The sequence below is a fragment of the Lissotriton helveticus genome, chromosome 2_2, assembly GCF_964261635.1.
Source record: "Lissotriton helveticus chromosome 2_2, aLisHel1.1, whole genome shotgun sequence".
NCBI classification, from domain to species: domain Eukaryota; kingdom Metazoa; phylum Chordata; class Amphibia; order Caudata; family Salamandridae; genus Lissotriton; species Lissotriton helveticus.
In genome coordinates, this window is record NC_136060.1 from 514,254,924 (window position 1) to 514,282,716 (window position 27,793).

Sequence of the window (27,793 nt, forward strand, 5' to 3'; positions counted from 1 at the left end):
AAGATGAAAAGTGGCTCCCCCGTGACCCTGCCCCCATGAGGTTTTTGAAAGCAATCGCCCCTACGATTGTTCCTCCAGCTTTGGAGTTTATCAATGCCTCACTGTCCCAAGGCTCCGTTCCTCCCAGCTGGAAGGAGGCGGTAGTTAAAGCCCTTCTCAAAAAACCCCATTTGGACCCATCTGATCTGGCCAATTACAGGCCAATCTCGCTCATTCCGGGCATCAGCAAAATCGCTGAAAAACTGGTTAACGTCCAGCTATCCCAGTTTTTGGAATCCAACAATCTACTGCGATGTTCCCAAACGGGGTTTTGCCCTGGCCAAGGTACGGACACTGCCCTCCTCGCCGTCATCGAGGAGGCAAGGTGCATTTTGGATTCAGGGGGGTCAGTGGCAGTGATCCTCCTGGACCTCAGTGCAGCCTTTGACACAGTGAACCATCGTGTCTTGCTCCACCGGCTGTCCAGGGCAGGACTCGGGGGCACTGCGTTGGCTTGGATAGAGTCATTCCTGTCGGGCCGTTCGTTTCAGGTCTGGGATGGTAACTCCCGCTCCGACTCTCTTCCTTTGACAAGTGGGGTTCCCCAGCGTTCCTCACTTAGTCCCACTCTTTTTAACGCATATATGGCCCCTCTCAAGGATGTAGTTGCCCCCTTCGGCATCAAGATTGTGAGTTATGCGGATGACACGCAATTGGTCGTCTCCCTCTCGCATCTGGACCAATGCCCTGATAATCTCCAGCACTGCCTCTAGAAAATCCATCTCTGGATGTGCGAGTCCTCACTCAAACTCAATGGGTCCAAAACAGAAGTTATGCTGATGGGCAAGAAGTGGTCAGCAATTCCATCATCTGTTTGGCCCGATATTATGGGTGAGGTACCCGCCCCCAAGAAAGAAATTAAGAGCCTTGGGGTCTGGGTCGAACCAGATTTATCAATGAAAACCCAGGCAACTAAAACAGCTGGAACCTGCTTTGGACTTATGCGGTCAGTCCGCAAGATCCTCCCTCTGCTTCCCCCTCAATCTAGGAAACTCCTGGTGCAGGGTCTGGTCCTTGCACGACTGGACTACAGCAATGCGGTCTACCTAGGAGCCCCTGAAGCTACTCTGGCCAAGCTACAACGTACCCAAAATGCGGCTGCCCGCATGCTTATGGGTCTTCTCTCCAGAACCTCTGCCAGACCTGCGCTTAAGGCTCTCCACTGGTTGCCAGTACGAGAGAGGATCGAGTTTAAGGCAATGTGCATCGCTCATAAGCTCCTCAATGGACAAGGCCCTTCGATCCTAGGAGAGATGGTTACCCCTTACAAAGCCTCGAGATCTCTGCGCTCGGACAATGAGCGACTGGCAAACGTCCCCAAGTTCAAGAGGGTACGTACTGGAGGCCGCCGCTTCTCCGTAAAGGCAGCCACTCGCTGGAATTTGCTTCCCCGCAGTCTGCGGTTGGAACCAGGCTACTTGCGTTTCCGCAAGCAACTCAAAACTCTGCTGTTCCCTAAATAAAGTTTCTCCCTCCCCTCTCGGTCAACTTCTAGCTTCACAGCGCGGGGATGCCTCCGGGTCACCAGGCGCTTTACAAATCCCTAAATAATAATAATAATAATAACTGTATGAATAGCCTAAAAGACGCTAGAAAGCCTACTACTAGGGTATATTATGCAGCAAAATGGAAACGGTTTGTTATCTATTCTAACAGTAACAATATCAATCCTCGTGATGCTTCTGTACAGAACATCATCTGTTACCAGTTACATTTACAACAATCTGGACTTGCCTATACATCCATTCTCTTACATATAGCAGCAGTAGCTGCATACTTACAAAACAGACAACACTTATCTCTATTCAGAGTACCAGTGATTAAAATCTTTATGGAAGGATTACAAAGAGTGATACCACCATTAGTCCCACATGTACCAGCGTGGAACTTAAACATAGGCTGATGGGTCCACCATTTGAACCAATGCACTGGTGTCAGTTACAAATCCTCTCATGGAAGGTAGCTTTCCTCATAGCAATAGCTTCCCTAGGGAGAGTTGGTGAACTCCAGGCATTAACTATACAAGAGCTCTTCTTTAAGCTTCATAAAGACAGAGTGGTTCTGTGAACCAATTCTAAATTTCTTCCTAAAGTAGTTTCTGCTTTTCATATCAATCAATCAGGTGAGTTACCTGTGTTCTTTCCTCAACCTGATTCTGTAGCAGAACGAGCTCTACACACTTGATGTTAGAAGCTCTACTATATTATGTGGAAATAACAAAAGAATTTCTCAAAACAAAGCAGCTCTTTGTTGCTTTTTCTTCACCACACAAAGGCAATCCCATATCGAAATCGGGCAATGCAAGATGGATCGTGAAATGTATCCAGACATGTTATGTGAAAGCAAAAATAACCTTTTCAATACCCCCTAGAACTCATTACACTTGCAAAATAGGGGCTACCATGGCCTTCTTAGGGAATATTTCCCTAACTGACATCTGTAAGGCCGCAACATGGTCTACACCACACACATTCACCAAACACTATTGTGTAGATGTGTTACCGAGGCAACAAGCTAATGTAGGCAAAGCAGTACTTAAAACACTGGTTCAAACAACTACAACAACTACAGGCCTGCCACCGCTTTGAGAGTTTAGTGCTTTATACTCTATGCAAAGCATGTGATCTACAGCTCACATGCCTCGAACGGATAATGTTACTTACCCATTAAAGCATCTGTTCTTGGCATGTAGAACTGTAGATTCACATGCACCCACCCACCTCCGCAGTCTCCTGTAGTTGTTCTTATTTTACATAAATATGCATGGACATCTCTATTCTACGCTTACTAACTCAATTTTCACCCTCTGCGGTAAAACAATCTAACAATGGAGTCGATGCCCGTGCGCACTATCACCTAAAGTAGAGTCACCTACCTTGAGACTGGAAAGACTTCTTCAAAGAAAAACAACTTGCAAACATTCAGACCCAACACTAGATGGCAGGAGTGTGCAAAGCGTGCAAATCTACAGCTCTACATACCAAGAACAGATGGTTCGAGGCATATGAGCTGCAGATTACACACTGTGCATAGATCGCCATCTGGTGGTGGGCCCGGATGATTACACTTTGTTGTCTTGGAAGAGGTTTTGTTTGGTAGTTGACTCCTCCTGTAGAGCGTAGTGCGCATGGGCATCGACTCCATCTTCAGATTGTTTTTTTCCCGCCATCGGGCTCGGATGTGTTTATCGTTCGGTCCCGTTACCGATCTCATTTCGACTTCACAGTCATCCATCATATCATCGGCATCGTCTTTGATCGTGATTCCTGTTTCCGGCGTCGAGGAAAAGTTGGCGCTTCTCGATTCCAGCGTTCGTCGGGGCCATTGGACTAACCCTGGGCGCCCGATTCGGCTACGCCCACGGAGTAGGCGTAGTGTTGCCTTCTACGCATTTTGCGTAGACAGCGTAGCCGGCAACACTACGCCCACTCCGTGGGCGTAGCCGAGTCGGCCGCCACCCGCCTCCCTCCCGCCCTCCCCTAGATACATTATTTGAGCAATTAGCCTTATTAAAACAATATTAAAGCACTTACCTTGTCCGGGGCTCGTCCGGGGCTCCCTCTTGAATAGCGTCCTTTTCCTGGATACCAATGCGCATGCGCGGGCGGCCGCGCATGCGCATTTCTTGGGAGAAATGCGCATGCGCGGCCGCCCGCGCATGCGCATTGGTATCCAGGAACAGGACGCTATTCAAGAGGGAGCCCCGGACGAGCCCCGGACAAGGTAGGTGCTTTAATATTGTTTTAATAAGGCTAATTGCTTAAATAATGTATGCGGGGGAGAGCGGGAGGGAGGTGCGTAGTGGGGCTACGCGGAGTGCGGGAGTGGGCGTAGCTTCTCGCCCTCTCCGCGTAGCTCCGCGGAGCCCCACTACGCCCACTATGCCCACCCTTACATTGGACCCAACTCCGCCATTAGGCCTTTGGCCCATGGAAAGAACACCCTTCAAGAAGTGCCCTCAGTGTGGACACAAATTTCCCCACACTGACCTACATGAGGTGTGCAATCTGTGTTTGTCCCCAGAGCACGAGAGCCAGGCCTGCGCTTCGTTCCCGTCGAAGAAAACTATCAGAGACCGTTGAGCTCGAAGAGTCATGGCGCAGTCCTCATCATCGACACCAGATCTAGAGTCCGAAGAACAACATCAGGACGAGGTTGTCGACCCTGTTCACACCCCCATACAGAGCCAGGCTTCGGTTCCACCTCCACCTTCGGGTCCAGGTGCACACCGACCAAAAATGTCCGACGCCCCGCCTTCCAGCTCGGCAACACGGAATCCAAAAAAGCCTCTAGGCGACTCGGGCTCGAGTCAGCCTGTCGGTCCCAACAAGCAAAAGATCCTTAAACCAACTCCGGCACCGAAGCAACCCTCGATGCCGAAACCGGTCGAGCCGAAAACAAGCTCAGCACCGAAGATAGTTCCCAAGACTATCGTACCAAAGCCAGCTCCGGTACCGAAAAAAGTCGACCCAAAATCTACTTCAGCACCGAAACACACTTCAGCACCTAAAGTTGTCGACCCGAAACAACCTTCGGAACCCAAAAATCCGGATCCAAAAACACCCGATCTGAACAAAAAACACGACTCCAAGAGAGATTCGGAACACAAGTCTTCGAAACCGAAACCTACTCCAAAGACTATAATAGACACTGTAAAACCTTCTAAACATCTCGGCCCCAAACAAGACAAGTCGGTGCCGAAAAAGGATACTTCCACCGAAGAGCTTTTTCACCCAAATCCAAAACAAAAGACTCTTCATATACATCCAAAAATTGGACATATAATTACAGTGCCTGAGAAAAGGAAGCAGGACCCTCCCAAGACACCTCCAGTTCCCCTAAAAAAACATGCTCAAACTTCTTTCATAAGAATTCTTTCACCACTGACAGAACTACCAGAATTCGACATTTCCCCTGCACACTCACCATCCACCACACACAGCCCTGCACCAGCAGATGATGATGAGGATGTTGATAATTACTCAGAGGAGGTAGAAGACGAGCAACCCATAGATGACACAGATGACCCAGACAATATTCCTGGTCCATCAGATGATCCCTGGGAGGATTTTAATGCACCAGATGCAGTAGATCTGCCACAAGATGATGCATACCCTTCCAGGCCATCTCCTCCAGATGACTGTATATGGTTTTCACAACTCATTCATAGGTTAGCCACCTTTCATGGGGTACATTTACACACTGATCCAATAGAGGAAGATTTCCTTATGGATACATTACTGCCATCACATAAAACCACAAACACATTACCAATGCTTAAGGGAGTGATAAAACATGCACCAAAAGTATTCAAAGACCCCTTCAGAGCCAGAGTCATGAATCCCAGACTAGACAAAAAGTATACAGCAGCTCCAGCTGACCCAGCATACGTCAAAGGCCAGTTGCCTTTAGACTCATTGGCAGTCTCAAATGCTAGCAAAAGAGCGAACTCGCAAACAACAGGGGATGCTCCTCCCCCTGATAAGGAGTCCAAACTTTTAGATTCTTCAGGCAAACGTACCATCTCACAAGCAGCTAATGTCTGGAGAATTGCTAACACTCAAGCCCTGTTAGCAAGATATGATCGAGCTCATTACGATGAGTTAGTAACACTTTTGCAACATTTGCCAGACAAATATAAGGAAAGGGCTGCTGACTTGATACAAGAAGGCAAAGTCATTACCAATGCCTCAGTACGTTGTGCTTTAGACACTGCTGACACAGCCTCAAGAGCAATAAATACAGGAGTACTTCTACGTAGGCATGCCTGGTTGCGCATCTCTGGGTTCAAACCAGAGGTACATGCAAGTATCCTTAATCAACCTTTTGACCAACAACATCTTTTCGGTCCTACGGTTGATAATGCATTAGAGAAAATGAAAAAGGATACCGATACAGCAAAATCCATGGGAGATTTACAAACTCAAACTCCCCGAGCTTCCTTTCGTCGCTCCTCTTACAGGGTCGCCTCCAAGGGTTTTCAAACGGACAATACCTCCTCTTCTTATAAAGCACCCACCCAATCCTCGCCCAATAGAGATCATTACAGAGGAGGATATAGAGGCAACAACCCTAAAGGTAGAGGCAGAGGTAATAACCGCAATGCCTCCATTCCTAAGCAGTGACTTCCCTCCCCTCCCCCAAGACCATTCCACTCCTGTCGGGGGGCGATTACAACAGTTCCTACATGTCTTGAACTCCATCACCACAGACAGATGGGTGAGACAAATAATTCAGTCAGGTTATTGCCTCGAGCTCACTTCCACTCCTCCAACAATACCACCCAGACAGCGTCCCATGTCACAGGAGTACCTCACACTACTAAAACAAGAGGTTGCCACTCTACTGCAAAAGAATGCAAAAGAACCAGTCCCGTAACACCATCAAAACACAGGAGTTTACTCCCTATATTTTCTTATCCCCAAAAAGGATGGCTCCCTCAGACCTATACTAGACCTGAGACCTCTAAATCTTTACATACAGTCTGACCACTTCAATATGGTCACATTACAGCAGGTCCTTCCTCTGTTAAAACAAGGCGACTTCCTTGCCACCCTAGACCTCAGGGACGCCTACTTCCACATTCCCATTCACAAAGCTCACAGAACGTACCTTCGGTTCATACTAGAAGGTCAACATTACCAGTTCAAGGTACTCCCTTTCGGAGTAACTACAGCCCCTCGAGTTTTCACAAAGTGTCTAGCAGTAGTAGCAGCACACCTGAGAAGGGACAACATTCATGTCTTCCCATACCAATACGATTGGCTAATAAAATCCAAATCATACCACCAGTGCGTGCAGCACACTCATCAGACCATGTGCCTGCTGCACAAGCTCGGCTTCACAGTAAATCAAAAGAAGTCACATCTCCAACCATCCCTCTGGCAACAGTATCTGGGTGCCACAATAGATACCCCCAAAGCAATTGCATCCCCCAATCCAGCAACGATGCAAAGTATGCAAACTCTTATACAAAAATTCCAGCCGCAACACTCACTACCAGCTAGAGTGTTCATGCAATTAATTGGAATGACGGCATCTTGCATATTCATAGTACCACACGCAAGACTCCAAATGCGCACCCTACAAGAGTGCTTAGCAAGCCAATGGAACCAGGCTCAACAACAACTAACAGATCTGGTGGTGGTATACGACCGGACATATCGTTCTCTGCAGTGGTGGAACACCAAAAACCTTTCAAAGGGCTGGCTGTTCATAGAGCCAGTTCCACAGGTGGTGCTAACCACAGACGCATCTCTCACAGGCTGGGGAGCCCATGTAGAACAGCACACAGTACAGGGCATATGGACACCACAACAAAAGCTACTCCACATAAACCTTCTGGAGTTGCTAGCCATTTTCCTAGCTCAAAGTCATTTCAACACTATCTATCAAGCAAGGCTGTATTAGTCCGCACCGACAATATGACAACCATGTACTACATTCAAAAACAGGGAGAAACACTCCTTACAGCTCTCCCGGCTGGCGCAGAGCATATGGAGGTGGGCCATTCCTCAAAAGATTTTTCTGTTAGCAGAGCATCTACCAGGAATTCACAATCAAGTTGTAGATCTGTTAAGTCGTCAAAGACAACAGATACGATTCACGAGTGGGAACTTCATCCTCAAGTTCTTCAACCTTTCTTTCGTAAGTGGGGCTAACCAGACATAGATCTGTTTGCCACACACCTAAACTCCAAATGCCCAAGCTTTGCCACCAGGTATCCACACCCATTGTTCAAAGGCAATGCGATATGGATGAGTTGGTCAAACAGATTTGCATACGCTTTTCCGCCTCTTCCACTCATTCCGTTAGTGGTGCGCAAGCTACAGCAACACTCCCTCACATTGCACCAAGACAACCGTGGTACACCACACTACTAGTACTCTCAGTAGTACCACATCAAAAATTAAAACTCTCTCCACACCTACTCACACAGAACCATGGAGAGATCATGCATCCAGACCCCATGCAGCTCAACCTAGCGATTTGGCTCCTGAGGTCTTGAAATTTGGATACCTCAATCTTCCGCCTGATTGCATGAATGTTATCAAAGAAGCGAGACGTCCCACCACTAGAGCATGCTACACAGCTAAGTGAAAAAGATTTGTTATATATTGCACAAATAACAACATTAACCCACTAGATATTTCTATCCAAAACATCATATGTTACCTGCTCCATCTACACAGATGTAGTTTAGCATATTTCTAAATCAGGTTACAAGCTGCTATAGCATCTTACCTTCAGAAGCGACAACCTCTGTCATTATTCAGAGTACCTACCATCAAAGCATTTATGGAAAGACTCAAAAGAATAATTCCTACCAGGGTACCACCTTCCCCTGTATGGAATCTAAATATTGTGCTCACTAGACGTATGGGTCCTCCATTTGAACCCTTGCATAAGTGTGAATTCCAGTTCCTTTCATGGAAAGTTGCTTTTTTAATTGCTATTATATCACTCAGAAGAGTAAATGAGGTTCATGCATGAACAATTCAAGAACCATTCTTGCAACTCAAGACAAACCCCAAATTCCTTCCAAAAGTCATTTCACCGTTCCATCTCAATTAGTCTCTTGCGTTGCCAGTATTCTTCTCTCAACCACAGACGGTTGCTGAAAGAGCCCTCCATACATTAGATGTCAAAAGAGCTCTCCTCTACTATATTGATAGGACAAAACCATTTCGTAAAACAAAACAATTGTTTGTGTCCTTTTCTCCTCCACATAAGGGTAATCCCGTTTCAAAAGCTGGGATTGCAAGGTGGATTGTCAAATGCATTGAAATTTGCTACCAAAAAGCAAAACGCACTCTATCCATTCACCCTAGGGCTCATTCCACCCGTAAACTAGGGGCATCTATGGCATTCTTAGGAAATGTTCCCTTAGATGAAACCTGCAAAGCAGCTGCATGGTTTACACCGCACACATTCACAAAGCACTGCTGTGTAGATGTGCAAGCAAAGCAACAAGCTAGTGTGGGCCAGGCAGTACTCAAAACATTATTTCAAACTACTGCAACAGATGCGGGTGGTCGCCGCTAAGGGAGAAACTGCTGTGCAATCTATGCAATAGTGTGTGGTCTGCAGCCCATATGCCTCGAACGGAAAATGCTGCTTACCAGTATGCATCTGTTCTTGGCATTTAGAGCTGCAGTTACACACGCCCACCCGCCTCCCCTCTACCTACATCTGTTCCTGTAATATCTTAATTAGATACGCTAGACATGGAATTTCTGTACTCTTACAACTCCATCATTTCCCTAATGGCGTAAAACAATCTGAAGATGGAGTTGATGCCCATGCGCACTACGCTCTACAGGAGGAGTCACCTACCAAACAAAGACGCTTCCAAGACAAAGTGTAATCATCCGGGCCCACCACCAGATGGCGATCTATGCACAGTGTGTAACTCTGCAGCTCTACATGCCAAGAACAGATGCATACTGGTAAGTAGAATTTTCCTTTACTGGGTAAGTAACATTATCCTTTCAGTCCAACCAGTCTGCAGGCAGGCCACTCACCATATCCTCCCGTATACTCTCGTGCCTCCTCTTTCTTCCTGAGGCAAAAGCCGAAAATATGTTAGAGTCCTTTTCATAGGTGTCCGAATATAGTTTGGTACACTGGAGGAGGGAAAGTCACCGGATCTTCCGCTACCAGAAAACATTCTAATTTGGGTTTAAGAAAGTCCTCAGAGCACTCAAACAATTGTTCTGGTGTTGAAGCCGTGGTATCAACAGTTCTTTATTCAGTTCCCCAATTTGGTCCTTACGCTTTGACTTTCCACTTGCCCACACGTGTTTTGTCTTTCGCTGTAATCGTGGCAGCAGACTTCATTATGGATCTTGATGTGGCTATAACCCTTATCCTTAAATACTTTAAATGATGTGTTTACATCGTAGTTCAAATAGTTTAACCTCTTAGAATTGCTTGGCTCTTGGTCTGGCAGTAACTCGTACATAGATACTTTAAAATATATTGTGTTTGCTTGGTATTACAAGTAGTTTCTTATCCTTTTAAAACAACCTGTCTCTTTGGCAATAACTTTTATCCTTAGATACTTTAAATGATGTTGTGGTTGCATTGCACTCTAAATAGTTCCTTAACCTTTTAAAATGCCATGAGTCTTGGCCTGGCAGTAACTCATCTTTAGATTCTTAAAACTATATTGAGTTTGCTTAATTTTACAACTAGTCTCTCAACCTCATAGAACAGCATGTCTCTTGTTCTGGTAGTATCTATCACCTTATATATTTTCAGCAATATTGTATTTGCATTATTATATTACTATTAGTCTCTTACTTTCTTCTAATGGCTTGCCTCTTGGTCTGGTGGTAACTCATCCATAGATACCTTAGACTGTATTGTGTTTGCATCGTATTACGAGTAAGTCTCTTAAAACAGCCTGTTTCTTTGTCCGGCAATAACTATTATCCTTAAATAATATTGTCTTTGCATCGCACTCCAAATCGTTTCGGAACCTTTTAGAATGCCAGGTCTCTTGGTCTGGCTGTAACTCAACCATAGATACTTTAAACTATATTGTATTTACTTCGTATTACAAGTAGTATTGCCAGCCATAATATGGGTTTTAGCCTGACAATAGTGGAAGCAGTTCTTGCAAATGGCCTCCTTCCCTCAGACACTGTATAATCATCAGCTTAGAACACTCTATATTTAGTATCACTGTTAGAAATGGGGATTTCTGGTTGGCTAAGGCTTGCGCCAAAGCCAGGCAGAAACCACCACTCTAGTCAGGGGAAGGAAGTCACCCGCCAAAGATAACCCCTGCTCACCCCCTTGGTAGCTTGGCACCAGCAGTCAGGCTTATCTCGGAGGCAATGTGTAAAGCATTTGCGCGCGCACCCAGCAACAACACCCAAGGCCCACCACAAAGGAAACTCCACACAACGTTATATATAAAAATAGCCTTTGTATTATACCAAACACATTAGATAATAAACACACAATTTACCCTGTGCCACTGGCATGGGCGGAATTTACAGGGGATTATATACATGGGACAGGGCCACGTGGACCACTGTCAGGAATAAGCACTTGGTAGAACTAGCACTTTGTAGAAATAGCACTTAGAACATAAAATAATTGTAGCACCAAATAGCAAATGTAGCACACAACCAGTAACCACTGGTAAAAGGTAAGTACACCCTACGCAATCCTAAACACCTTAGGCATATATCATGCAGGGAACCATGAACTCACTAGCATAACCTATACTAGGAAACACAACATCCTAAGCATAAAAATACATTTAGAGGTATCAAGGCAGGGTGCGCAAAACATACTACACACGGTACATTTCCTAACACCCAAAAAGTAGTACATAAATCAGCTTAAGGTCCAGGTGCGCCACTGCGCCAAAACCTAAATGTAGCAGCTGCCCACTACTTGCTGGGCAGCTGAGTACAAGAACAGGGCCTAAACGCTGCAGCTGGCACTAAGTGCTGCGCAGCTGGGGAAGGCCAAAGTAGGGGCGAAGGAGTGCGACTCACTCCTGAGTCCAGAGACAGGTCCCTAGGAAGGAAAACCTAAATGGTGCAGCTGCCCACTACTTGCTGGGCAGCTGTAGACTCAAAACGGCGACATGGGCCCTCACTGGCCCTTAGGAGCGTAACTGTGCAGAGGGTTGGAGCCCTCTGGCTCTAGAAATAACTGTGCGCTTGGGAGCCCTCTGGCTCTAGGAATAAACACTTGCTCTAGGCTGTCAAACAATGTGTCACCAGGAGCCCTCTAGGCTCTTAAAAATAATGGTGCCTCGTGGGAGCCATCTGGGCTCGGGGAACGTGGGAGCTGCCCCCTTTGAGCCTCGTGGGTTCGAGAAACAATGCTGCCCGCTGGGGGAGCGGCCCGCTGCCAACCGGGGCCGCTCTACCCTCTGCAATGCCCCCAAACAATGGTCAGCCGGAGCGACGACAGCACCTGCAGGAGTGGAGGGGCGAGAGGCAATGTGCCCCGATGCCCTCCTCTTCAAAAATAAACACAGGGGGCCCCACTCACCGGCCCTGCAGGACTCCTCTGGTCGGCGGTGTGGGCGGGGCTCTCTGTCTCCGGGACTCCCTCTTCTGCATGGGAGCCCCGCAACACTGGTGCTGTGTTGCTGGCCGCCCCGGGGCTCTCCCTAACTCCTGGGAGCCCCGGCCGCCTCATCAGTGACTCCTCTTCTACGTCTGTGCTAGACTAGACTGTGCTGTGTAATGATGACCCTACGGGGGCTTCATAACACTACAGACCACCGCTACTCATTTGGGTGGAGTAACCAGCTTCATTGCTCGACTGTGTGCCGTGTGCCCTCGAGTTAGCCCTCATCAGTGTGCGAGGAACGACTGAGCCTCTGCGTTTCCAGGAGTGAAGACCTTGTGACAGTGGGAAGTGGTCAGGCCTGGCTGCAGCACAGTTGCTGATGACATTTGATCTGTTGCTCTAATCCTGTTCAGTCGTATGTATTTGGTTTCCGTTTTAGGTCCGTGTTAATGCACGTGGAATGTAACCCGCCCCTCCCCCACAAACTCTGCAGCCAGACTTCATCCTCAACCTCCCACCAGAACTCGTATCACATCACACTTGAGAGCGCTCCACTGGCTCCTCACACACACATTCAAGGCGCTACACAACTTAGGCCCCACCTACTTGAAGAATCGCATCTCCTTCCACCAACCACCCAGACATCTCCACTCCGCAGGCCTCCTGCTTGCACACACCGCACACATACACAGAACCAGACCAGGCGGGCGGTCATACTCTTACCTCGCTGCTAAGGCGTGAACAGAGCCCCCCTCCCCTCTTCTTGAATCCCGCAAGAAGTTGAGGCCCTGACTTTTCAGTTAGCCAACCTGTCATAGGCGGTGCCATTCACACACACCTGATCAGCACCTGGATACTCCAAAGTTGACTATAGTGTGCTTTACGAATACATGCAACATGATGTAATAAATATATATATATATAAATAATGTCCTACATATCCAGCATCTGTTCATGTAACTGCCACTCATGTTACATATAAGAACCATATGTTTGATTTATTTTTCTCAGAGTAACTGACATTTATATTTATAAAAGCTTTCCCTCCCCCCATCTATAGAAGTAGTGAAGAACATTTAATGATACAGGCACTGTAAGGCAGAATTTCTTTTTAAAGCATGAATTTATGGTGCAGCATAGCAGAGGTCCATGATTGCCAGAGCTACTTATTACAACTAACGGGGACTTTTGGCAAAATTCTGCTCAACAATAAATTGTACTGTAAAAATATGTGACTATCTCTGCAGGTACAGCATCATAACACACACACACAGCACATGTTTTCTTGCAGCCACAAGTCCCTGCCTTTTTACCTTCAGTCTTGAGACAGAATGATATGAACTTAGTCCCATCAAAAGGAGCGGTGGGGTAAGAAGGCCAGAAAGTATTGCGTCACAGATACAGCCATGCATCACTGTTTTCAATTGCCCTTGTACTGGAAGTAATGATTGTTGAATAGGAGCACAGATAGACAGTTGTCGACTCTTGATTAATCATGTACTTTGCTTTCATCTTCTCCTAGGCCCATCAAGCCCACTGACATCCTTCCGCCTGAGACCGGCCATGAAGTAGCTAAGGAGCTTGGAATTTCTTACTACGAGACCAGCGTGGTTGCTCAGTTTGGCATCAAGGATGTTTTTGACAATGCGATCCGAGGTGCACTGATCGCCAGGAGGCACCTGCAGTTCTGGAAGTCCCACTTGAAGAAGGTGCAGCGGCCTCTGCTGCAGGCTCCATTCCTGCCTCCGAAACCTCCCCCTCCAATCATTCATGTCCCAGACCCTCCGGCCAGCGATGGAAGGGGTCCTGACATGCTGTTCTGCACCCCTCTGTGCTCCGATGTGATGTTTCTTCTTCAGAGTGGGCAGAGAGTGTTTGCTCATAAAGTTTACCTGGCCACTTCCTGCTCAAAGTTCTATGATCTTTTCACCCTAGACATGAGCATTGGTGGGACCACAAATGAGCAGACCTTGGCGGATAAATCCTCTGGTTCCAGTACAAGCACCAGTGACAGGAGTGCAGATCAGGTGAGCCAGGGCCAGGTCCGAGAGCGGAGAGCGGGCAAGGAGCCTGCCATTAGGACTAAAAGCTTAGACATTGACAAGGATTTCTTGGGGGACCACAGTCTACAGGGTGTACCACAGGCTTCCCTAAGGACTTCCAGAAGCGATGATGCCTTGAGACATGGGGGACACCAGTTCCATTTGAGGAAAACCCCCCTAGGCTGGGAACTTGAGCCAGGGGTGCTGGGCAGGAAATTGTCTAGCTGGGGGCGAGGGTTCATCAGCATGCAGTTGGAAATGGTGGAGGACCCGGTTACTCAGCGGGAGAAACTGATGACTGTTGTTTACATGGACTGCACCATCCAGGCAAGCCCATTCCGGGCTGTTCTGGAGTACTTGTACACTGGTCGTCTGGACCAGGGAAGGGCAGACTTGATGCAAGTTGCAACTATCGCAGAGGTTCTGGAAGTCTTTGATCTCAGAATGATGGTGGAGAACGTGCTCAATAAGGAGAGTTTCATGAACCAGGAGATCACCAAAGCCTTCCACGTGCGGCGAGCCAACCGCATCAAAGAGTGCCTCAGCAAAGGGGTATTTTCAGGTAATGTGAGAACGGTGTGTGGTTGTGTGTTTGTGGTATGCTGGATGTAGCATTGCATTGATCTGGACCAAGACCAAGCCTGAATGTGTAGCAGAGTGCTTGCCCTGCAGTAACCAGAGCACCTGATAGAAAGAAGATCCAGTGCAGGCTTCAGTAACCGGAAGGGATTGAGCAACCGTTCTTGACCACCAGCCCAGTGACAGAAGATCCCCATATCCACAAAGTCATCTAAGGTGATATGAGATCAACCTTACTCATGGCTTTATCGAAGCTCTTAAAATTTTCTCTTTGACACTCTACAAAACGTGTTGAGTATGAAGTGTTGAAGAAAACAAATGTAGCCACACACTCTGTCTCACTCAGCCGTAGCAGACAAAGGTTGCATACGATCCCTGTTGAAAGATCACCAGTTTGATGCCCTGGGCTCCAACATATGCTCTAGAGATGCTTGAAGGAGAAACTATTGTCTAATGACATTAGGGGGTTCGTTGGTGTCAGAGGGCTAGCTTTCCTTTCCATTGCTTCTACGTGTTGTTTAATCAACCATCGAAGTGGTGGCACCGGCTAGAAAGGTGAAAATGGTGGATAAAGGAGCAGGAGCGCCTTGGTTTAATGACTCGCTGAGGTTAAGGAAACAGGCCCTCCGGAAGGCTGAAAGAGCCTGGAGGAGGGATTTTAATACGACGGCACAGAGTCTATATCAGCAAGAGCTGGCCGCGTATAAAAAGGCTATCCTAGCACGAAAATCTGAGTTTTTGAGACCAGGATTGCAACAGCCCGATATCCGCAGAAAGAAGTCTTCAAGGTGCTCTCTGAATTGAGGAAGAATAAGGAGCAGAGGCCTGAATTTTCACAGGAGGACTGCCAAAGATTCCAGGATTTTTTCATTAAGAAAATTGAAGATCTCCTGTTAGAAATCTCTCGCACTCCCGTTCTAGAATGCTCACTACAAGTTACGCCTCTTAGCCCTAAAGTTGATAACCCCCTGAATACCTTCCCCTTGATTACGAAGGAGATGCTAGCCAGCCTGGTTGGGAGGGTAAAGTCAGGCTCCCATGTGGATCCTTGCCCCCCGAGGGTTTTTAAGCTAGCTATGCCAGGGATGGAAGAGGATGTTCTTAACCTTCTAAATAAGTCGTTGGAAACTGGACAAGTTCCGGCTATGCTTAAGGAGGCCCGCCTGATTCCGCTGCTTAAGAAGCCAGGGGCGGATGTCAAAAATTGTAAGAATTTTAGGCCCATCTCCCAATTACCCTATTTAGCAAAGGTTTTGGAACAGCATGTGCTGACATACCTCTCAAAGCATCTGGAGACCAATGATCTGCTAGAGCAGAATCAGGCCGGATTCCGGGTACATCACAGCATGGAGCTGATGATGGTGTCTATTTTAGACGAATTGAGGTGTAGAGCTGATAAGAAGATCCCAGGGGCCCTGGTGCTACTCGATCTCTCCGCGGCTTTTGACACGGTGTGTCATAGTCAACTGTTGTCGCGTGTGAGAGACCTGGGCATCGGGGGGTCCGCACTAGGTTGGCTTACCTCTTTCTTGCAAGATAGATCGCAGAAAGTGCAGTTGTCCGACCTAGTATCAACATCAGCGCCCATTACCTGTAGAGTGCCGCAGGGCTCGGCCCTCTCACCGCTCCTTTTTAACATCTACCTGCAGCCACTGATTTCTGCTCTTAATCAGATGGAATGTCTGATTTTTATTTATGCTGACGACACGCAGATCGTCATCCAAATAGAGGATTCTCCAGGAGCACAAACCAGGTTGCATAACATCTTAAGGTATACGGTAAATTGGATGTCCGCCAACTCCTTGAAGATTAATCCGGATAAAACCGAGGTGCTGCCTATAACCATCTCAGGCAGCCCTTGGAACGATGGGTTTTGGCCCAAGGAGTTGGGCAGGACGCCGGAACCAGCAACCGTGGTGGAAAGCTTGGGAATCCATATTGACAGCAATTTGTCTATGAAGAAACAGGTGTCTGTAGTGGTAGGCATGTGTGTTGGTCTTCTGAGACAGCTTCGCAAGATCTCCCAATTGCTGTCGTTTTCCACTCTAAGAAGTGCTGTGTCAGCCATGATCCTGGGACGATTGGACTACGGCAATGTGCTGTATATAGGGCTGCCCCAGCAACAACTTGCAAGGCTTCAGACTAATGAATGATGCAGCGAGGCTGATTTTTAAGAAGCCTAGGAAGACGCATGCTTCACCTCTCTTGCGTCAGCTACATTGGCTCCCTGTTAGACAGAGGGCATTGTTTAAAGGATTGTGTATCTCCCACAAGGCACTTTATGGTAACGCGCCCAGTTACATTAAAACCAGATTATCTGGCTACACCCCTGGTAGGGTGCTGCGGTCTTCTGAAGCCACTCTTTTGGTCAATCCACGTTTCCGCCTGTCCACCTTGGGCGGGCGTGCTTTCTCCACTTTGCTCCCTGCAGCATGGAATAAACTACCACCTAATCTCCGTAAGGAGCCCAATTTACTGCCATTTCGCCGAATGTTAAAAACTATACTCTTCCGAGAAGCATGGGGAGTGTTATAAGTAAGTTACCTGTTTTTGTAGAGTGGCTTTTCTTGTATAAGCGCTTAGAGACCCTGGGGTGATAATGCGCTATATAAATTGAAATAAATAAATAAATAAATTTAATACAGCACTATATACTGAGAAATACACACAGTGTAGAAACCACAAGGCAGCCGAAGACTGTAGTAAGGCCAGATCCTTGTTACAAGAGCAGTCGGGCAAGGCCAGGTCACACTATATTGTTTCCTGTTCTGAAAATACCAAGTTACATTCTGGCAACTGTCCAACTAGCAACCGTTCCATTATTCATCTTGTTAGAAATTGGGTTACTGGTTGACGGGAGTGGGAGCCCTGGTCAAGCAGCAGCCATGATCCTTGCCAGGATAAGACACAAGCAAACCCCAAATTAACCTGTGCTCTACCCCCTGGTAGCTCGGCAGAGGGCAGTCAGGCTGAACTTCGAGGCAGTGTGCAAACTATTTGGCAACACTTCAAACAGTAAAACTGAAAACACCACACAAAAAGATCCCACACCAAGTTAGAAAAATAGAGCAAAGGATAATAAAACAAGATTAAAAAAAAAATCCAATCAGTAGAACCAGAGGTGTGAATCTCTAAAAAATAAACTGCCCAACTGCAGCTATCTGGTCGTGCTGGACTGGGTCAAAGTTATATGTTAAGGCCGATCGCAATGGAGTGTGGGCCAGACACAGTCCCGAATTAGTCCTGCTGAAGGTTTGCCTTCTCAAGTTTTGCTCCAATAGTCCCATTCGCATTAGAGAGGGTCGCCAGGAACACGTTGCGGTCGGCGTGGTGCGAAGAGCGGGCTGGGTGCAGCGGAGGGGCAGCTGAAGCTTTGCGGAGGCTTTCCTCCACGGCATCAAAGCTTGCTGTGCGACGTGCCGGACTGGCGGCAGCTACCCCTGAATTCCCTTGCGAGCAGTGCATTTCCAGTGCAAACAGGCCTGTTCGTGGTTGTAAATAGCCCAAAAGCTTGATTTAAGATCCCGCTGATCTTGATCAAGCGTCCAGGACATGCGGGGCACCACTTGGGGGTCACAAATTTGCTGAAGATGGGTCCAGGAGCTGTTGGGGAGCCTTTTATGTCTCTGAGGCTCAGATCAGGAGGCCAGCAGACTACCTCTTTTAGTCACTCTGTGTTCCTAGGTTCAAGGTGGGTTGCCTGTCCAGTTCTACTACCCCAAGGCAAGAGCGCAGCAGGTCAACACAACAGAGCAGCAGCTCCATCAGAGTATCAGTCTAGCAGAGTGGTAGTCCTTGTAGTAGTACAGCAGTCCTCCTTCCTGGTAAAGTATTCAAATGACCGGAAGTGTACTGAATGGTTGGTGTCTGAGATCTTTATTTTATACACAGTTGTGCCTTTGCAGTGAGGAGAGGCTTCTGGAGGCATGCCTTAGATGTGCACAGATGCCCTGCCTTCCCTGTTGTGGCTCTAGACTAACTACAGGGGATATGCAGCCCTTTTTGTGTAGACAGAAAATAGCCTATTCAGGTGTAAGTGAGGCTGAGCCCAGCTCCTCCCTCCCATCCTGCCAGTGATGACCCATCCATTCAAACCTAATCTCCCATTGTGTGTGGCTATCTAGGTGGAATACACAAAGCCCACCTGTCAACTACACCCAGTCATGTTACCAGCGACAGGCTGCAGGCACCAAATGGCTAAGGCAGGAAATGCAGACTTTCTAAAAGCAGCATTTTCAGAATTGTAATTTAAAATCCGACTTTACCATGAGTTAAGATTTTAAATTAGGAGTGCAGAGACCTAGGAGTGCAGAGACCCCAAACATTAAACAATCATCACTTCTCAGTTGGAAATTACACTTATAAAATGTAATAAGGCAACTCTAATGTTATCCCTTGGGAGGGATCGGCATTGCAGTAGTGAAAAACGAATTTAAGAGTTTTTCACTGCCAGGACATGTAAAACTTGAAAATACATGTCCAACATTTTAAATATACTGCCCCCTGCTCTTGGGGCTGTGTGGGGCATACCTTAGGGGTGACATATATATTAAAAAGGAAGGTTTGGGCCTGGCAAATGTATTATCTTGCAAGGCCAAAATGACAGTTTAAAACTGCACACACAGGCTCTGCAGTGGCAGGTCTTAGACATGTTAAAGGACTACTTAGGTGTGTGACCCAATCAGTGCTGCAGGCCTACTAGTAGCATTTAATTTACAGGCCCTGGGCACATGTAGTGCACTTTACTAGGGACTTATAAATAAATAAAAAATGCTAATTGGGTACAAGTTAATGGTAACATGTTTTATGGAACAAGTGTAATCACGTTAGTACTGGTTGGCAGTGATAATGTGTGCAGAGTCCTACAGCCAGCAAAAACAGGAGGTCTGAAGGCAAAATGTTACGAGGAAACCATGCAAAGGATGCCAGGTCTAACATACTTTAATCCCTGATTGCCATCTTTCGTGGCAAAGAAACAAACAAAATATTTCAGCTAGGTCAGACTGTTCCCATTAGAATGTTGTGCTGATCACCAGTTTAGGGCTATACTGAAAACTTGGTACAGGTAGTAAAGAGTGAATCAGGATTGAGAGATGTTGTGGCTGGAAAGCATGGAGAGGTCTACTTAGTAAATCTCCCTGGATCCGAGTATGGGGTGTGGAGGTGTTCATCATTCGATCATAGTTTGCACCCAGGTTCACTTTAGATGCAACCATTGCCATAGTGGTGTAACTGTATAAGTGTGGAATCCTTGATTCATTTCAAATTCCTTCTGTCACCTTAAAGGAATGATAATAGAATCTCTGCCCCTAAGGAACTGATATTCGTAAGTATTGTTAATTCAGCGCAGAATTTATTTGACTTAAATTGATTAGGAGCGCTTTACTCAGGAAAAGTCATAGTGGAAAAATAATTCAGATTAACAAGAGTTAATAGGCATATAGATGGGCTTCATTAGTGTGCGGAAAGATCTAAGGCTGCTGATGAAGTGAAGACTAGAAGGGAAGTCACTCCATTTCACGAGGTACCATGACTCCACCCTTGCTTCGCAATGCGCATGGTCATCAGCTCCCTTGTTAGATTGTTTTCCACGCGGTGGATGAGGATGAAACTGGAGCAGAGAGACGCAGGAAAGAGAGAGATAGAAAGATGACCATGTGGGGGAACTAAAAAAGTAATGGCAGCTGCAACAGCGGCATGTGTGGCTGTCGATACTCAGGCTGTGCTTAGACTTTAATCCTGCCCTAAGCGGTAGCTAGCTGTGGATGACGCAGAAGACTGAAAGAGGGAACATAATTCAGCCAGACCAGCATTTGCCTGCCATAGAGGCCCCTTTCTGTCAGGTAGAGTGAGCTCTAGCAGGAGCAGAAAAAACTCTTTTAGCTTTAGCATAACAGGTTTAGATGTATTTAACTATCCTCCTGGCGGTGCCTCATTTCGAAAAGGCCTTCCATTGTGGGTCAGAAAAAGCACGTCGACCCACTCTCCTCTTTGTAAACGTACATCGACACTAGTGGGCTAAAGTAACTGGGGTACTGAAGGCCAGGTGGAAGTTAGTGTGCGGTCTGAAGGTGGGTGAGGCCCACAGGTGGGGTCCTTTCACTTCTTTAAAGTGGTGGTGCACTGGGCACCCTAATAGAACAATGAAATTAGTTCATATGGTGAATAACATATATTAAACTCGCGCCGGGATGCTCATGGGTAACTGAGCGCGTTATAAATTTTGTATAAATAAATAAATTACAGCCATAATACAGTTTCCATATATTTCCAATATACTGTTGTTTGATTGGTTTAAATATACATTTTGGAGGATGTGCTACATCTTGTGAGTTGTTTGCCTCTTACCATTTTACCATTGGTAGTTCTTTCTTCATCGGACCCTCTCTCATCCAATCTATGCTATATTTGTTCTCTGTCTATCCTTTTGTCGTTCATCTAGATGGTTGAGTCTGTTCTGCCCTTTTACTTCCTTACTATCTCGTAATAATCTTGCACTCCTTGTTGTCTCTGACTTTGCCTTAAGCCTCTTGGATCAGGTCAATGGAGCAAAGGTGATCCTCTCCAGTTCCCACAGCCGTTGCTGCGGAAGCACTTGATGTGTGTGAACCTGTTGCAGAGCCAGTGTGCATTCAGACAGGAGCTAAAGCATCCCACGTGGCTCTAAGAATGCCGGCATCAACACTGGAATATGCAGAGGACACTGCAATACGTGGGCCTTTAATGGGTACAGTAGTACATCTACGTCCGGAGGCACAACCGATGGAAGTGTTAGACCTATATCCAACACGCATTCATATCTGCAGAATAGGCAGCGGAGCAAAGGCAAGACACAGTCAATCCAGACTGATCTGCACATTAGGAACCAATGCTCGCTTAGCTCCCGAAGCTGAGGGGTGCCCAGAGGGAGTACCATGCTTTCATGGCATGTTCGCACAAGGAGTGCTTTTTCCATCTCTTTGGAAACTGGGGGACGTCCCATTGCTTAGCAGGAAAATTAAAACTAGGATGCCCACTATAAGTAGTAGGACCAGTGGAAGCCCTCTACAAACGCTTCCCAATACAGAATGTATAAATGAAATAACTCTGGAGAACGTTTGAAAGGTGCTCAATAGTCTAGAACCTATGCTCTTAAATAGGTGCACAGCCACACTCTTATCAGACATGTTAAAGATGCGATGTACCATTTCCCTGAAATGGAGCAGGACGTTCGTTCAGACCACTGCCTGTATATCAGCTGTAGACCTTGCAACATGGAGATCAAAGTTCTCTCGGGCTGAGGTTAAGGCCATATCCTTCTGTAAAAGCATGACTTTCAGTCTGCTCAGTGAATCAAACCGTATAAAGGAAACTTTCAATGAAGGCCATAGCGACGCCTCTCTGAATGTGTGGGTCGGTGAAAACAATACTTGCATACAAGTAACCCTGGAACTAACTACACATGACTAGATATGTGATGCAGCATCCCACAGCAACCTTGATCATTCAACATTAAATAACTCCCATTCGAGAGTAGCGTGAACACCGATGAATCACTGCAGCTGGGGATCCTTTCAAGTGACAAGATAGGTTTGCAACTGAAGCATTACAAACTGTGTGAAGCATAATATCCTGACAAATTAGAGACCCACTTAAAGAATTCTCACAGTCCGAACCGCTGAAAAAAAACTTCTGTGTCCCCATTCCTTCATCTGAATCATTATGGTAAATTCCAAGATTCATTTATAAAACCCTGTCCCATAGCTTCATAACTGCCTACCTGGTGGTACTGTAGACAGTATTAAAATTGGAATGTCATGACTGGCAGTGTAATATAGCCCTGGCTTAACAATTCTGTGGAAGGGGGCTCAGCCATGGAAAAAGGTAATTGGTCCAATTTTTCAATGTGCATCATTGTATATTTTGCATCCCTTCGTGCCATTGGTCTCTGTCTTTCTGTCAGATCATAAATGCAGAAAACAGAGCGTGCTGTTGATATATTGCCAGGGCACGTGACCAGAGCACATCAAATGTAGCGCCCAGCTGAATAGAATGGATCGCAACTGAGATTGACCATGTTGTAATATAGACAAATCCTGTATCATTATATCTACTGCCGAAGACACAATGTTGTCCAGTGAATAAATCCTAGATTATAGTGTTGGTATACCATTGTCGATCACTGCCAAAGCCTTTTCTATGTTAACCCTGCTGATAGATTCTCCAACTCTCATTATAAATAGTGTTTAAGAAGCGTTTTCGACATGGCTTCTAGGGACCTAACAAAGAATCCCTAAGATCCATGTTGTCTGAGAGTTGGGACAAGTGTTGTTTCACCTGGGATAGAGTTGAGGTTTTTAGCCACTCTAGGCTTAACTTCCCAACACTGTAAGAAGTCACCACACAAGTGTTCTCGATGTACATAGCGTTGGTCGGGCTTATGGATACTAAAACCTTCGGTGGTACCCCTGACTCTTGACTGACACCAATTTGTGTCAACAGGCCAAACCAACCATCCCTAACAATTGGGGTTTGATGAATTGTAAGTATGTAAGATGGTATCTAATGTATCCTCACTGATTAGTGTATCATTTTGCCAACCCTCAAAGTATGAAAGCAAGGGAATCCACTGTGTGTTCAAGTCCTTGACCTTCGCTAGTCCAAGACAGGAAGTCTGTTGCACTGTGTTCATCTGATTTGGTATGAAGCACGCTCTAAATACGGCCTGAGTTCCCTGAACTTGCCACTATTTAGTCCCCCAGACAGATTTTTGTGTCTATAGTGTTTCTCCATAAGTCAAAACCCTGTTCAGACAGCTGGGAAATAAAGGATGCAGAGTAAATCTATTCATGTTGGTGAGCAGGTGTAGGTGCAAGCTTCTAATAATAAGAGGTCGGGTCTGATGTGTTAAACCCAGAAAAATAAGCAAATGTTTGTGAACTATTTTACGGTTGTGTTGGGCAATGTTCCCATTGATGGTAAGAGAAAACATTACGTGGGATAATTGCTTTGTGTAAGATATGATGACCATAGTGCTGATAAAAATATGGTATCAAATTCAGATGTAAAAAGAACAATTGATGGACAGAATGCAGAACAATGTCATACATTCACCCCAGTACAGAGATCTGGGCCTAAATCTATCGTTTTTTTGCTCACCATGCCATTCCAGTTTGGACCCAGCCAAATGCAAATCAGTCTTGACCCTGCGCCCAATGGGAACAGTCCAACCCGAACTTCCCGGCCAGGTCCCTCCTGGATTGAAAACAAGCATCCTAGGACCGGTTTTTGGCTTTCAGCCCTCATCAGCCAGGATAGCTTGACTCCAGTGGCATGGAGAACACGGGACTCTCGTCTGAGCATACCAGTCCCACTCGGGTGACAAATGCAAAAAGAACAATTGATGGACAGAACGCAGAACAATGTCATACATTCACCCCAGTACAGAGATCTGATGTATCATCATGCAATTCATTACTGGAGAATGCAGCAGATTGTTCTAAATCAGAAAGCATAGTATTCACAGTTTCAAAGTCCCAATCATCAGAATCGCACACAATAAGTGTGGATAATTCCCGATACGTAATATTTAGTGCCAGTTTCAGGGCTTTTAGTTCTGCCAGATTTGCCGTGCAATCTCCTAGAGACTGCGTCTGCGTATTGCTAAATACGGAACTTGCTGTCCCGCATACATCCCTTAACAATCGTACATGCTGCGCTGTATTGCCGTTTACTTTCTACGGCCGGCTGGGCAGATCCGTCAGTGTAAATTATGTAGTCATACTGATCTAGAGGCATTATTTAATTCGGGAAAGGATATTCTTGTTCGTACTTCAGGAATGCTTGTGTTTTTAATTTAGAATCAAACTTGTAGTCTACATCTGTTGCAGTGAGAGAATTTGCCCACTCTATCCATCTTGGGTGCAGTGCTTTCGCATTTGGAACACTTGCTTCTGTAACAGCGTCTAAGGTTGGTACTGGAGTCACAGCAATTATCCGTTTTCCCTGAGCTAGTGCTATTTCTCTCAGTACAGCAGTCGGCAATGGTGTCAGTATTTTTTCTGAGGATGCAAAATGTATTTCAGCATTTGTGTATAAATGTGATTTGTAATCAATTGGTATCGTTTCGCCTTCATTGAAGGTTAGGTATGTGTATCCTGATTGACCCGCTATTACACGGATCACTAAATTCATGGTGTTTACTTGTGTGTAAATGTTTGAAAGCTGTCATGTCAGATTGTAAGAAACCGAGAATTTCTGTGTGTTCCTGTGTCCAATGTCTGACTGAAAAATCAGGTCTAATTAAGTCGTAGAAAGGTTTTACTTTTTCTGTGTAATCCAAAATTTATGTTCTGCCAAAATTTAGGAATGCTAAAATGGACTGTAGTTTTTTCAGAGTCTTTGACGATTGGATCAGCGCACATTTTTCTAAAAAAATAGTTGCTAGGCTTTTCCTTTATCTTGAGAGCTCATATCTTAAAAATAGGACATCGAGGTGAGCAATTTTAGATTTTTTTAAGTTAAATTTGTAGCCCTCAGAGGCGAATCCCAGATCCATGTTGTTCACCCTGTTCAAATGATCCAATAATTCATCGTCCATCAGATAATTATCATCTACATCGGACAATGCCTCCTCATAAAAATTTTGAAGTAACTCTTATACTCCTTCTGAGAAGCCACCCGGAGCTATTCTTATACCCTTGGGGAGGTCTACAAAATTAGCATTGAGAACCTAAGACCAAACATGCTGTCGAATATCTGCTTTCAGGTGCTATATTTTGGCAAAAGAATCCATTTGAGATATCTAGTGTTGTTTTGTATTTCTTCTGCACAATGTTAATTATTAATGCTGCACTGTAAGCATTTTGTACTGCAAATGTTTTTGTGCATGTGTTTAAATGCCTGTAGTCTAAAACTAGACGGTATGAATTGTCGGGTTTCATTATGGGAAACAAAGGATTATTCATGGAAGAGGCGCAATTCTTAATCACACCTTGGTATTCAAGTTGATCAAGATCTCCCTGACTTGTTTCTGTGCGTCCTGTTTTATAGGGTACTGCCTTTGTGGTGTAGGAGTAGTTTTAACTGGGATTTCATGGTGAGGTGACTCTGCATCTCACCCTACATGATTGCGATATAATGCGCGAGAACTAGTGCTACTGCCCACTCCTGCGCATATGAATGTTTAAGTGATTCTGGAACGAGGTCAGAGAGGGCTGGTAATATTACAGCTTCTCCTTTTGGGCAGTCAATAACAAATTCAGGTGTGCAATCTTTTTCAGCAAATAGGATATTGTATCCATATGTCAGGTTCTCCCAAAAGAGACTTTTCACTTTTCTTGATATGTCCCCCTCCATATGGAGCGTTATTTCATATAACTGATGCGGGACACTTCATCCAGTATCAGGCGTTTCCACCGTGATATGTTCATTCAACGCTGCTGTCACTTGAAATTCCATCAGGTTCTGGTGAGCTATTGGTTCGAGGCATGTGAGCTGTAGATCACATGCTTTCCATACTCCTGCCATCTAGTGTTGGGTCCGGATCTTTGCAAGTTGTTTTTCTTTGAAGAAGTCTTTCCAGTCACGATGTAGGTTACTCCTCCTTTCGGTGATAGTGCGCATGGGCATCGATTCCATTGTTAGATTATTTTTTTCCGCCATCGGGTTCAACGTGAATTGCTGTGCTCCGGTTCGACGCTGTTTCTCAGGTTCCCCTCGGTGTGCAATACACTCACCCTCGACGGTATTGTTTTCGATTGCATATTCCCATCCTTCACTTATCGTATTTACTGAAAATCCCTCTTTCGATTGGGTAGCGCGTGGAAGGCCGCTGGGCATACCCGCGATGGCCCGCCTTGCAGTAGATGTAGCGGACTCCATTTAAATTCTGCGCTCGGTGCCACGCGAAATTCCCGTGCACCGACTCACACGAAGTGTGCAACTTATGCTTCTCTCCGGAGCACAAAGAACAGGACTGCGACGCGTGTAAGGCTTTACGATCGAAGATGACGATTCGTGACCGTCGGGCACGACATCGCGACATGCAGAGCCTACAGACCGGTTCCATTCTGGACCTCTTCGGAGTAGATTTGGAACAAGAGACCGGAGATGCCATGGGAGCCGAGGAAGAACAAGAGCCTGTCTCCGAATATGGCTCAGATGTGGGCGAAGACATCCCGCAAGGGCAGCGTATGATAAGTACTGATCCTCCCTTGCCCCAAAGTCCAGCCCAAGAAGAAGCCTCCGGTCCAAACCCCGCCTGCAGGCCATGGTCGCCACTGAGAACATGTTTCCGATGCCCCACCTTCCGGTTCGGCATTGAAACACACCCCAAAGCCTTCCGGCTCCGAACTGATTCGTTCAAAATCGGGCACTGGGCTGAAACCTTCTGGATTGAAATCAGGCCCTTCGTCGCCAAAAACGTCTTTGGATCCGGCGCCGAAACAAACAGATGTGCCAATTCCATCAAAAGAGCACTGTTTCGATGTTCTGCCCTCAAAACCGGATCCAAAACAGAGAGAACTCTGCACTCATCCAACAACTGGACATAACACCACCAAAGTGACACTCAAACGTAAACCTGAGACTGAAGAAGCTTACCACATTCCTTTAAAAAGAAAAAGGGAAAATGTGGGTACTAACCCTTCTCCTCCTCCTTTTTCTCCTGAGTCTCAATCATAGCTAATTTCACCTGCTGACTCACCACCACCATATACACCTCATGATCAGGATAATAGGAATGGGCTGGGGTCAATGATCCAAAACATACTGACCCCTGGACAGATTGTAACACTACTTCTCCCACAGGTAACGATCCTGATCTGTGCCCTACTAAGCCTTCTCCATCACGACAGTGTAGGATGTATAGAATTATTAAGTAGAGCTGCTAATTACCATGGGGTGGAGTTAGTAGTTCCCAAAAATCCTCCCACACACTTCCCATGCTCAAGAGTATGCTTAAACATGTGGATGATTTGTTTTTTTAAATAACACATTTTATTTGGTTATTCCAGTGAAATTTGGGCCATAGCCCTACAAGTACCTGTAAGAAAGCAGATGAATCAGGAATACCTGCATTGTTAAATAATTGCAATACCTGCAAAACA

At 46.0% G+C, this 27,793-nt stretch overlaps 1 protein-coding gene across 2 annotated transcripts in view; it reads left to right on the plus strand.

Moving 5' to 3' along the window:
• Positions 1 to 27,793, plus strand: part of LOC144821589 (rho-related BTB domain-containing protein 2-like) — a 453,559-nt gene that overhangs the window by 263,273 nt on the left and 162,493 nt on the right. For both annotated transcript variants that reach the window (XM_078678799.1, XM_078678800.1), the window contains one exon: positions 13,607 to 14,688. In XM_078678799.1, the coding sequence (XP_078534925.1) occupies positions 13,607 to 14,688 (1,082 nt within the window). The remainder of the gene's footprint in view (positions 1 to 13,606; positions 14,689 to 27,793) is intronic.